General features: G+C 38.2%; 1 protein-coding gene across 1 annotated transcript in view; it reads left to right on the forward strand.

Annotated features, from left to right (window-relative positions):
- Positions 1-13,513, forward strand: part of ca16b (carbonic anhydrase XVI b) — a 95,498-nt gene that overhangs the window by 46,514 nt on the left and 35,471 nt on the right. Inside the window, exons 3-4 of the mRNA XM_034138920.1 lie at positions 1,969-2,148; positions 9,073-9,221. Of these exons, the coding sequence (XP_033994811.1) occupies positions 1,969-2,148; positions 9,073-9,221 (329 nt within the window). The remainder of the gene's footprint in view (positions 1-1,968; positions 2,149-9,072; positions 9,222-13,513) is intronic.

The raw sequence follows: 13,513 nt of genomic DNA on the forward strand, positions 1-13,513 counted from the left end.
TGATTCGGTGTTGATATATATTATATACTTCACAGCGCTTTAACCTTTAATCAATTGGTTAATAGACCTAATTGATTTGAATTTCTTCTTAAAACGTCCATGTGGATGGCAAGGTTACATGTATAGAAAGCTTTTCAGCAAGCACAGATCAAATATAATTGAAGGAAATGTATTGTATTCACATATATTATTTCTATTTCATTTAAGAAGATTTCTTATATAGAACATTTGTATTTGAATACGCTAAGCATTTGCTCAAATATATAGAAAATGCTTTCTATGTCTCATGCAGCCTTTTCTATCCTCATAATAATAATAGTATTACATACATAATGGGCTAGGTGACATTGTATAACATATTAGTTGGTGAGATATTCGCAAGTCTAAAGCTATGATTGACAAATATAATCCTACCTCCTAATGCAGTCACAGTGTTTCCCCTAGGTTTACTGCTTTGGGGGGGTGCTGCCTGAGCGGGGGGGCATTGGGATATATTTATTTTGAATCCTCTGGAGCAGAGAGAGGAGCTGTGGATTATTGTTATTGATTAATGCATCAGTGTTTCTTAGGGTCAAAAACACTAAACTCACAACTTAAAATGAAAGCGTTTAGTTTATTTAATAAAAGAGCGCATGTTCAATGTGAAAAGTGACAGTAGATATAGATTAGTTGCAATTTGGTGCTATATATATATATTTATATATATTTAAAAAAAAAAAAAGAAGAAATTATAATTTTTTTTTTTAAACATCTTGAATTTCAGGGGGGGCGCGGGGCTCCGTTGGCGGGGCGCAGCGCCCCTCCAAGACAATGGTAGGGGAAACACTGAGTCATTATTCGAAATGCAGCTCAACCAACATTTAAATGCAATCCAGACCTCACCAGCTCATATTCTTTGAGGTTGTATTTACAAGGCAATTTATCTTAGTTGAAGTCACTGGACAAATCCAAGAAATATAAGAACCAAGACACTGAGGACTTCACCATGTTTAATGTCTTCTCCTAACTTCGTGGCATTCTCATTGGAGGGATGAATGTAGGGATTCCTGTTGATGTGTCTGCGCTCTCCAACATGCATCTTTATGTTCCTTCCTTGGCTGACGTGTTCATTTCAAAATAATCCTTTAGTTTTGGCTGCAAGGTGTTTATACATTACGACATAAAGCCACTCTTGATCCAGCCTGTTTTAGTACAGTGGGGTTCTCGTATTTTTTCACGAACGAGCAGCCAAGTTGTCCTATATCTTTAGGGAATGGGATCATGAATATTGTGTTAACCCAGAAAAGTTAAAATCCATGCATGCTTCCTTGTTCCCCTGATCCCTCAGCTTTTGTTATTGCATTGGCCCATTGTACCCGAGAAGAGATCAAGGGGGACCCCTGTCGGTTGTGGATTATTCCTTTGTAGAAGCGCCACTGTAGGGGATAGAGGATTAAAAGAGCAGACAGTGAATAGGGATTCTACAGGAAGTTCGTTTGGAGCACACACTGCACAATAATTGTTAAAGCGGACTGTTTTCTATTGAATAGCGTATTTGGTTTAATGTTTTTTTTGTTTTTTTAAAACCTATTTGAGCCAAGGAATAGACCCCCATTAACTCTGTACCCATTCCAGGCTTTCAGTTTGTGCAGCACTGAAGGATCTGCCTCATTTGGATATTTATATCCTATATGGACTTTATGGACTAATTAACGCTGGAATTGCCTGTAGCCAGATGATGAATTTTCATTGTGTTTACATGTTTTCCCAGCTGTTGGAGGGGTTTAGAGGGCACTGCAGCTGAATGAATATGAAGAATCTCTGTCTCCCTTCCCTCAATTTCCGTTAAGGTCATATTGAAAACTGGACGCTGCTATAGCAGAAATATTGTCACAGTGTTTTCAAAATGGTGTGTGTTATATAAAATCCTTAGACAAAATTGTATTCTATCTGCATCTTTATAAAATGGTGTTTCTTCTGTTAATGCAGGAAACCATGGACCTCGAGGATGGGCAGCCGCATACCCAGAATGTTCTGCGAAGAACCAATCACCTGTGGACATTACAGATGAGCGAGCTTTGGTTTCGGAGGAGTACCAGGAGCTGGTGTTTGACAAGTTCAACACTGAGTCCTCCAACCAGACCACCATGAAAAACACTGGAAAGACAGGTCGGCATCTAGTATTGTCTCAATACCAAAATTATGACTGCAATACGATCCCTGTCGAAAGTATTTTGGTACCAATACTAAAATTATACCACAGCAAAAACCCTTAAAGGGGACCTATTATGCAAAATCCACTTTTCCATGTATTTTATACATAACCATGTGTCCCCTCTGTGTAAAGAGATTCTGAAAGTTTCAGGAAAAAAGATTCGCTCACTTTTTGTCCTGATCCATTTATATATAAAAACCTGTCTGAAAATGAGCTGATCAGATTTTGGCCACTTTATGATGTCATAACGTTTTTTTGGCTTGTGTAACCATTAGCCAATAACCAATCAAGGTAACACACCCCCCCCCACCTTATCACCTAAATCTCCTCCGAGAGCACCATAGTGTTCTTTTTAACCAAATATCTCTCAGAGGGGGGTGGGGAGTGGCTCCTTATTTTCATCTAAAGTAACAGACAGAGAATCAGCACTTTTGAAACAGGGCTGAAACAGAGGGGATTATGGGATGCTGCAATGCATGATCTGTTTGGTGTTTCAGAGACATGTTTTGTATATATCTGAGACCTATAATATATTGATGAAAAACTGTATAATAGGGGACCTTTAAACAATGGAATATGACTGATATTATTTTTTCTCTATTACATTTTTTTATTAAACAATGAATATATTTAGACAATGTCAAAGTAGGCAATGGAGGATGTGAGAAGAAGCCATAAAACAACATTATGAATATTATACCATAGTGTGTTCATACATTTGATTTGCCATACGGACTGAAGAAACTCATGCTGTAAATGAGCTTTTTGCACGTTCACATCTCCACCTTCACATTTCACACTGCTTCTTATAGGTTTGATCCTCGCAGTGATAAGTGTGAGGAATACTGTGTGCTTGGAAGGAAGGACTAATCAAACTAGACATAATGTGATAATGACATTTATTCCACTATACATAGTATAATGACAATGTAACAAAAATACACTGTAGGAATACATCGATAAAAAACGTTATCTTAATCACATATCCATGTTTTTAAATACAATAAATAGCTCTTACGTTTCAGTAAAGGACCTAACCATCACGTAATAGTCATGATTCTTGTAAATCTATCGGTGATTTTATTTTTTATTTTATCATTGCCTTCATTGCACTGCCCCCTGATCTCCTTGTATCGCTCCCTCTCCTCTTTGTTAAAGCGTTCACGCCTTGTTTATGAAAAACATTTTAAAACTCACTTTATTAACTGCTTCTTCAAACCATTGCTATATATTTATTTCAAACAGCTAATCCGGACTTTTTGTGTGAAACTCTGACCTTAATTGATCTCCTCTGCTCCTGGCACTATTTCTCTCAGAGAGGAGCTTCATCTTTTGCGTTTGATCGTAATGAGAGTTGTTAGCCTCCATGACAACCAAGACCGCTGGGACAGCCAAGCAATGCTGGGGGCTGCTTATTTACGACGATAGAAATAACACGGTTGGCTGTAATTTTGTGCACAAACCGTACAAAGGAAATTTTAGACGGCTAAGCACTGTGAAAATCAGGAAAATTGAACAATATTAACAGAAAATGTAATCATGCAAACGCTTTTTAGAAGAGGTCAATTTAAAATATAGCAGCTTCACCCCACAATATTTGAAATTAATTTTACATTCTTTTGCCCTAAATGATGAAGCTTTTTTTCTTTAACCATAGTTTGCCATTACAACCACTCTTTTGAACAGCCATGATATGACAGGTACATTTCATTCCTCACTGAAGCATCACATTTTTGATAGAATAGAGGAGGAAATATTACATGAACAAGATGAAATGCCCTTGAGCAAGTCATGACATATTTCTTGATCGTCTCTCTTGTATATTATTGGTCAGCTGACACTTCTCACTGTAAAAGCCTACAAGGTTGAGATTAGATTAAAAGCTAGTGGGTACAATTTTTACATTCCAACATCTTTGGCTGCATTTGCTAGTCTTTGTCTGTTGAAATGTGGATGAATGTTTTCATGAACTACATTGTTAAGTGTTAAGTTATTGATCTGAGGAGATATTTGTCCTTGCTGTTCATGGAAGACAGTTAAAAAGTTTTGAATGTGATGTGTGTTCTCAAACAATCTTTGGCCTTTCGGAGCCATCCTTGATAAATTGCAGTTGCCAAGTCTGCAATCTTTTGTCATGTGCCATCCTTGACAATCTTTTCTTGTTTAATTGTACTGAAGTTGTTAAAAATGATGTCAAACATGGCCAAGTGTTTCCAAGCCCATTGTTGTCATTGTTTGGTTGTCACAGCGGACATCAGGAGCTGAACAGACACACACACCCGCCCCCTCCCCCCGGCGGCTATAATGTCCGTCTTTTCACTGAATTGTCGTCCTGACAACAATTCCGCAACAACATCTACCTCACCTGTTGCCATTTCAACGTTAAATACAATAAAACGGCAAATGAATTGCTACGTCGCATTCATCTAGATCAGGGATGGGCAACTTGGATGGTGGTGGGGGCCACATCATTTATGTACTGGCCACCAGGGGGCCGCAGATTCACTTGGAACACACACACACTCCATGTATTGTATGTAATTATTAACAAATATACAAAGTCTGACATCTTCATTGACATTTTACAATCTTTCAGGGAACATCCTCTTATAAGCTCACTAAACAAATATCAGTTCACAGAAATGTTGTTTAATTTTTACAAGTGGCATGTTTGTATTGAACAGGTTATTTAACAGAGGAATAACACTATTTTAAACTATTGGAAAGCACGGAAAATGTATGTGCATTAAGATTAACCATTAAGATGACATAAACATGAAGTCATGAACACTAACCCAGACATTAGTTGTCTAACTTGAACCTAAGACACTTGTAGCCTGTCTCTGCATTCCCCTTATTCCACAATAAGGCGAATGTCAACACAGACACCTGTCAACCCGCACTCTGCTGTTCCTCAGCGCCGCTCCCCCTCCCTCCCGCTGAAATTATGAATGAACAGCGTATAGTAATCATAGATAACACGGCAGGGTCCTTGACAGTTTGTTTTCATCTGATTTCTTGGTTTTTAGAATATTAAACTTGTTTCGCCAAATTCAGATGATAAATACAACTTTGAAGCTTGTAAAGGCATAATTACAAGCGGTAACTTAACGTCACAGCAGGGCAGGCATAACAACAGCCGGTGTTTCTTGTGAGTGTTTCCCCGGGACACAAACAGAATACACACAAACGCGTCACAGATTATTTTGCGGTATTTGGCTGCCGAACGAAATCATGTACGCAGCTCGTGACGTAACTAGGAGTCTAGTGGACGGTATCAGTACTACCCCGGGCCGCCATTTGCCCATCCCTGATCTAGATCCTCTGTCTCTCTCCAGTGAACTACCGGGCCTTCTAGAATACCCTGGAACCGAGGGAAGCTCTGAAAGAATACGCCCATTGGCTACAAATCAATATATGATTGGTTGATCAAACTGTCAATCCAAACGTACGCTCTCATTCAGTGTAAGGGCCAGGGCATTCTATCAAGGCTATAGAATACCTTGGTTGAAGGATATTCTACCCAGAGACCCAGAACAAGATCTGATTGGTTGCATTTCTTTTCTAACACAAAACCACTGAAATGCATAGTGCATGGACCGAGAAGGACAAACCAATCAACGTAACACTGTAATATTACAGATCAACAACACAGATACGATTCTTTTCATTTCATTTTATTTACATTTTATAAAATTGTATTTATACAATTAAATTGATTTTTTGTTTGTTTTATCTGAGAGTTTCAGGGTATTCTCTGAATACCTTGAAGGCCCTGACGCTTCACCAATGACTAACAGTAGGTGTCCATTCATATACATTACAGTATATTGCCATGAGACTAGGGCCACTTTTTGTCTATGGCTTCCTCCGTTATTTGTTTACATGGACTTCTTCTTTTCCAAAATGTTTATTCTCAAACGTAAATTCAGGCTTTTTCATGTACACGTGAGCAGTAACCAATGCTTTTACCAATGTCATTGATTTAGTTATATATCATCTACAAATATTCTAGATATCTGGTTCAAACTACATTTGCCAATACAAGGTCATCTAAGCATGTTCCCTTATACTCCTTATTCATTAATAAATTTGCCCGCGTTGCTTTTTTAATAGTCTTTTTTTGTGCCACTAGGGGATGTTAAGATTCAAAAGTTCAAATGGGCTTGAACATCATTGATACTATTTAATAGTGAATGTTGTAATTAAGAGCTGAGTGAATAGGTCTTAAAAGTTCATTGAGATTGATTTCACAGTGTTCCCTCGTGCCTTGACCCGCTTTGAGATCGAGCTGATTGGCCGCTATTCAAGCAGCGTTCCTCAACAAAACATTTCTCAGTTAAATTTCAAACAACTCTCAACTAAATTCATGAGGAAACGGAAGGCCCAAGAGACATTTGCATTGATCAAGGATTTACTTTCACACACACTCCCCTTCTCACACTGGCTGTGATTCAAGGTCTTTTTGGCTTAGCTTCTAATTCCTACTTTGCTGTTTGAGGGTTCAAACACACCCAGGGCCGCATTTTTAATGAAACTCCCATGACCGGCCAGTATCCCCTTTCCTTGACTTTCCTTTTGTTTCAAACGGGATTACACTAACAACAGCAGAACAGGGGATTTATTGCCATCCTTGTAATTATGTATGTGTTTGTGAAAGAGTTAGCAGCAATTATAATCATGATATGGTTAGTTTATTCCTCGGCAGACTGATTTACACTTTGACCTGACGCTTTCGCTCTTGGAAATTTCCTCCATCTAAGAGCTTTTTCCATCTTACTGTGGGCCATCAGCTTAAGCAGCATTGGCACATTAATACTGCTGGCAGATTCTTTCTTGCCTCGCGACAAGGGCTCAACTCATCCCTCATCACACAAGGTTCTCCTCTTCAGATCTTCTTGTCTCTCCATTCCTTTTCTCTGGATCTCACGCTCGTCACGATTCTGCCTGTTGAAATCACCCCATGGTGATCTGTTTCACTTACCTTAATGTCATGCATTCCCTCTGCACAGCTTGTTCATCATGTCATCTGTGTTTACTGACAGGCTGTGTTTGCTTATACACATGCTCATTCTCTTGGATTGCTTTGTGTGATATGATTAAAAGTGGGCTGTCCTTATCCGGAGAGACTGACTAAATCCCCCTGTAACCGGGTGGGATCAGCCGACAGAACACTGCGTCTAATCTGGCTAATGATGTCAAATGTAGACGTGGTAAAGGGTTGTAGAAACATAAAAATGTAACCTCTGCCAGGACAGCAGAATGATGGTGATATGCCTTGTCATGATGGCATTTTGGATGTCATGAAATGCTAAATGGAATACTAGATCTAGTGCAGTTAGTTCACCCTTACATGACACCACTGACAACATTTAAAAATGTTGGCTTTCAGGAATCGCAGACAGCCTGCACTTTTAAGGAGAATTTGAATTGCCGTTGTCATGTAAAAACCTCATAACCGCAGTAATGTCTGTGTTTTAACCTCAGGAAGAGGATTAAATGGCCTACTACAAATTGTGAAAATGTTATGACCCTTAAAAACCCTCTCCGAAGCTACTGCAGGACTTCAAAATTGCTCAGGCTACTAACAATTATATGTTATATACTGAAAATAGACTTTTTCGAGTTACTGGATCTTTTGTTCGCAGGAAGCAAGCACATGCAAAGCCTCTGTGATTATTCTGCTTGATATGGTCAGCAACAACAATATCACTGCAAATGTTGTAATATTTAAGGTTATGAGGTTAATTGTCAGTTTATCTCCAGCGCCCAATTCTGCAAAACATATTTTTCATGCTGTTGAATGGTTTTCATAGTGCTTCATTCCCGAATCTCAGACTTTTTAATAATAGGAGAATATTGGATGTAATTAAACAGAAAATCATGTGTGAATAACCTGAAATGAAAAGCAAGCTCACAAGAAAAAATATGAGCGTTAAGGGTCATCAACATTATTATGATATTTCATTCTCAAATGGATAGCACTGTTTATTGTGTGAAGAGGTGCTGTGTATGTGTCCCGCAATGTGAATTTTTTGTAATCTCTATCAGAAGCTTAAAAGCCCCAAAAACGATATTTCAGACATCCCTATCCCTATTGCACCAAATTCTCGAAAAATGAATGTTAAGAAAGTCATATTTTTGTGTGAATGCTAATAAAACTATGTAAAAAATGCTAATACTAGGATTTCATAGAACATTCATTTCCATAACTGACGTCTTTATGCTGTGTGTGAGTGTCACAGCACAAAAAAAGACTCGCATTACAAGATCTTCCCTACAAAAATGTCAAACCTTCAGCAGTGCAGAAACTGGTAATAACCTTGCATGAGAGGACAATTTAAAATGCTTGCTTTACCACAGTTGAAGCAACAGCCTTACATCCTTGCAAAAAATGCTAGCAGGGAGAGGAAGATCACAACGCAGAGAATTACGTCTTCCTCGCAAACCATGCAAGAGGTTTAAGAGAGAGAGTGGCTTTGTCTGAAGCTTCCTACCACTGAACCAATAGGATGTCAAGGACACTGTAAGAGGGGGCTGTCTGCTCTTACTTAAGGGCACCTCAGTAGCGTCATTGTGAATGTGCACACAACTGACTCTGTATCTAGTCATGATGATCCCTAACACAGTGGCATACAGAGGCAGACCCTTTCAGACCCTTGGTGGCCGAGTAGCCCTTTAAATGGCATTTAATTAGATGGTGAAAGCTTGTTGAGCTCCAATTAAAAATACTTTTTCTTTTCTCTACAATAATTTCAATCTAAATTGAGGCAGTCAGCTTAAGTTTATGAAGACTACTCATCTATCTGCCTTTGCATCAGTGTACTCCATTTTCTTTCTTTGTTTGATTCCATATTTAATTTTTACTTTTTCTACAGTTGCTGTTCTCCTGAAGGATGACTACTTCGTAAGAGGTGCTGGACTGCCAGGGCGTTTTAAGGCTGAGAAGATTGAGTTTCACTGGGGCCATAGTAATGGATCAGCAGGCTCAGAACACAGCATCAATGGCAGAAGGTTTCCTGTAGAGGTAAAGCATCCTGTCACTACATTACACTTTGACAAATGTGCAATACGAGGCCTTGAGGGTCCATATTGAATATTGGAGCCTGGTATAGAATTCAGGCCGAACACAGACGCTAAAATCTAGTTTTACTTCAACTTCAAGAAACCCCACTAGGTTGAGGGTTTAGGATTATTGAAGAAAGATAAATTCACTGTGGACAAAAGATATTTCTTAGGTAAACTCTGGCCTCGAAATGATTTTAAATAAACCCAACTTAAAAGAAAAACTAGGCAAAAAAAACCTTTCTTAATCATATAATACCCCCTTTTTTTAAATATGTCTTAAATGTACTATAGTAAATGTCTAATCATTGTATTGCTTATAGTTTTAGAGGAATATTTTAAACTGAGAGACAACTTGACTGTCTGTGGGAATTACACAGCTTTTATACATACAAGTCAGTCTATTAAAACATCAACCCTGAGCAGTGAGAAATCACATCTTCCAAGTTCTATTTCTTTCAATATCCCAATAAAAAAATAGACATATTTCATTTGCCAAGGTTTGCACAAATGTAGCTTAAAGGTGGGGTAGATAATTTTGGAGAAACCAGCTCAAGTGCGCTAGAATTTGAAAATACACAACCGGAGAAAATCTGCTACTTCCTTACAGAGCCCCTCCTCCAACACACACGAACGCGCACATGACCAATGAGGGCACGAGATAAGTTTGTGCACAGATGGAAGGCTGACAGGCAGGTAGGCCATCCAGTTATTTTAGCCGGGCTGGCTAAAATGATTGGTCGTGCTTTTTACAGTACTACGGCTTCCACAGATGAACATTTTGTTATGGATTTTTTGTCAAAGCACTTAAGATATTTATTGCTAATGGGATGTTAAGAGCATTCCATGGAATATAACAAAAAGTGTATCTCGAGCCGGTTTCTCAAACTTACCCACCTTTAATGTTTTGGTGCAAGCGGTAAGAGACATAATATAAGAAAGAAACATTTAGAATAAAGCTTGTTTTTACATCTGTTTTTTAAAGCTGAATGTTTTTGTGCAGTAATGGAACAATATTGACTAAACTATCGCATCAATGAAAGGCAGAGTGAAAAGGAACATTTAGTTTTGTCTGAGAGTTAAATGAGATAAACATTCAGGCAGAATTGTGTACTTGTCTTGCTTTTATAGTGTTAGTTGCACAAGGTCACAACACATTTCTCAATGCCAGTGTTGCCAAAAGACAAATAGAAACAAAGGGAGAACATACTGCAAGTAATAAAGGCAAGCAAAACATCACCCACTCGTGTAGCACTGATATAAAAGGTATTCATTCTAAAACCTTTTGGTATTATTTGCAGAAATCCCACTTTTCATGTGGTGCACAGTGTTTTTTATTAGTGCCTTACCCTAATTAGGGTTTATGTTTTACCATTTCAATTTCCATGAATTTTCTAGGATGAATGTGCCAATGTGTCGTACATTTTGTGGGGTTATACTTTTACCCCTTGTACTGTCAAATGGTTATAATTATTGTTAATATTACAGTGAAAAACAACAGGAAAAGGCTGTTAGTGAGCCTCTCCCTCCTATCTCCAAACACGCAGCTCGAGTCCTTCTGTGTTTGTTTCTTGGCCCTGTTCTTTGGAGCCCTCTCTGCAGGCACAGCTCTTGATGCTGAATGGCTGAGTAATTAGATTTATTTTTGCCACATCACTTTGTGTTCAATGTAGTGTTAAAGGGCACTGGATTATATACAGCCATTATAAAGCTGTTGTGCGTAGGGCTCCTTTGATGGCATGCTTCTAAATAAGACGATGGAATTGACTTTAATGGCCAATTTAGGCAGCCGTTAGAAAAACGCTGAGCAAGGAGATGAACATTATGCCTTCCAGGTATATTATATAGTTGGAAAACATAGATTTGTAGCTTATCATGTCTTTGTGTGTAGACCCAGATTTTAACATCAATCATTTGTTTCATTTAAAATGTATTTAACCAAGCAAAGCCTCATTGAGATGACCATCTTCTATACAATCCAAGATCAGCAAATTGAAACGAAGCTTCAGACCTACTATAACTGTTACGGACCATAACGTTTTAGATCACAGTATATGGAAATAAGACCCAGGTAATCATATCCTGGATTATAGAGGGGCACTTCTACTTTTGAAAACTCTTACAGAGACCAGTTTCCCCTGCAACATATTCCAAGACGCAGGAGCAGTGCACTTAAAAGCCCTTTTACTCATTTCAAGACGGGTAATAGGGGCAGACAGATCAATAGATATCATCTTTCATAAGGATACATTTACGAAGATCTTTTTTAGGAAGCCAGTTAAGAACTGCCTTTTCAAATAAGGACATGCCAGGGATTGAGTGTATTGTTGGACAGCCAACCCAACAAAGCAGGCAGCAATGATGAGTGGGGCCTTAAGATTTTTAATTAATGCCGGTGCTCCATGGGATACAGTATCTAAGGAGTAAAGGCATTGAAAAGATGTAAAACATCATCATAGTATATCACAGACATTCAAGTAGTAACAAGTCTCCTTTTTGCATTGAAGAAAGCAAATCATATTTCTGAAATGAAAACCCAGACTCAGTTATAAGTTATTTAACAAGTTGATCTGAATCTAGAAGCTTATAAGAGAGTGAATTGGCAATTAAGAATCTCATATATGTCTATGCAGATACAGACTCAATGACCCTCAAACGTAAGAATAGATGGATGAATGGCTTTTTCCTTGAGTTTGTAAACATCATTAGTTTTATGTTGTTAGGATTTTAAATCACTTTCAATTGATGAAAGGGATGTTAGAGTGCTATATTAATTTTAAAGTAAAGCTTCTGCTCCATGTAAAAAGGGAGAAATAAAGGAAGACATCCATATAGGAGGAATTTGATTTCAGATTAAGGAGAGATTTAGGTAATTTTAAGATGGTGCAATATAATCAGCAGCTAACAATAACACATATTGTTATCTGTTATTTAGACCTGGCGATTTGAGGTTGTCTAAAAGTTTAAGGGCCTATTACACCTCTATGATATAAACTGGCATAAAGCAAAACAGGGTTTCCCTTGCAGGTGGTGCTAGAGGGAACCAGAGGCAATGAAGTGCTTATTTAAGCAATCAAGCTCTATGGTTTTGTCAGAGATGTTTTGAGAGTCCTTGACTTGAAGTAACCATTTTTATTTCCAGATGAAGATTTAATAGTCTTTCAAAACAGCCTTGGGTTGTTGAGATTTTTTAAAATCTTTCACCAATGAAATGTTCTGCTTTGCCTTTTTTAATTGCAACTTTAACTGCTCATCATGTTTCTGAATGCTCTCTTAGCTTACCCAGTGGTGAGTACTAGTTGGCCCTGATTTGTTTGGCCAGCATCTCAACTTTAAGTCCAGGGGAGTCGGCAGCTCACCTCCTTTTTGAACACCTGCACCCCATCTTTACAGCACCACCAAAGCAATCCTGGGCTCCCTTTTCATGGGACTTCACTGAATATGTTCATGCTTAAACCCAGAAAGGAAAGGGGCAGTACTAAGGAGCTAAATGATTGCTTTGGTCTTGTACTTTGTAACAGGTCCATTACTTATCACACGTAGAAAAGTCATCTGTGGCCAAGTTGCCCACAGCTTTAATTTGCTCCAGGTGTACCACACTGCCTGCTCATCCAACACAGTCTCACGGCATTTCGTGTTATAGTCACGAAATTAATCTATTGATTCGTGTTCACCAACACGATTTCGCCATTTTTTTCGTGTCACACAGAACGATTTTAAAAGCAATGTAAATAATAACAAATTAGAAGGAAAAAGACATTTAAAAAAATACAGATTTAAGTATTCTGACACAGAACGATTTTAGAAGCAATGTATTTATATTGGTAGTATGTTTCGTGCCTGCACCAAATAATAACAAATTAGAAGGAAAAAAAGATGACATAAAATACAGATTTCAGTTTTCTGAGGCTCTGAGCCCCATTTCTGTTCCTCACTGACGGCAACAAAAACTCAGACATTATACAATTTAAAATAAAAGGGATAGGGTTAGGCTTAGGGTAAGATATTGAGTAAGAACATGTTTTTATGAACCACACAGCTTCTGGTCTTCCAAGACCCGACCGGACAAAAAGACGTGTTGCAGGCACGAAACATACTACCAATAGAAATACATTGCATTTAAAATCGTTCTGTGTGACACGAAAAAAAGGTGAAAATCGTGTTGGTGAACACGAATCAATAGATTCAATTAATTTCGTGACTAATAACACGAAATGCCGTGAGACTGGGTTGGCTCATCAGGGCGGATACTGT

This window comes from Trematomus bernacchii, unplaced genomic scaffold (assembly GCF_902827165.1).
Source record: "Trematomus bernacchii unplaced genomic scaffold, fTreBer1.1, whole genome shotgun sequence".
NCBI lineage: Eukaryota > Metazoa > Chordata > Actinopteri > Perciformes > Nototheniidae > Trematomus > Trematomus bernacchii.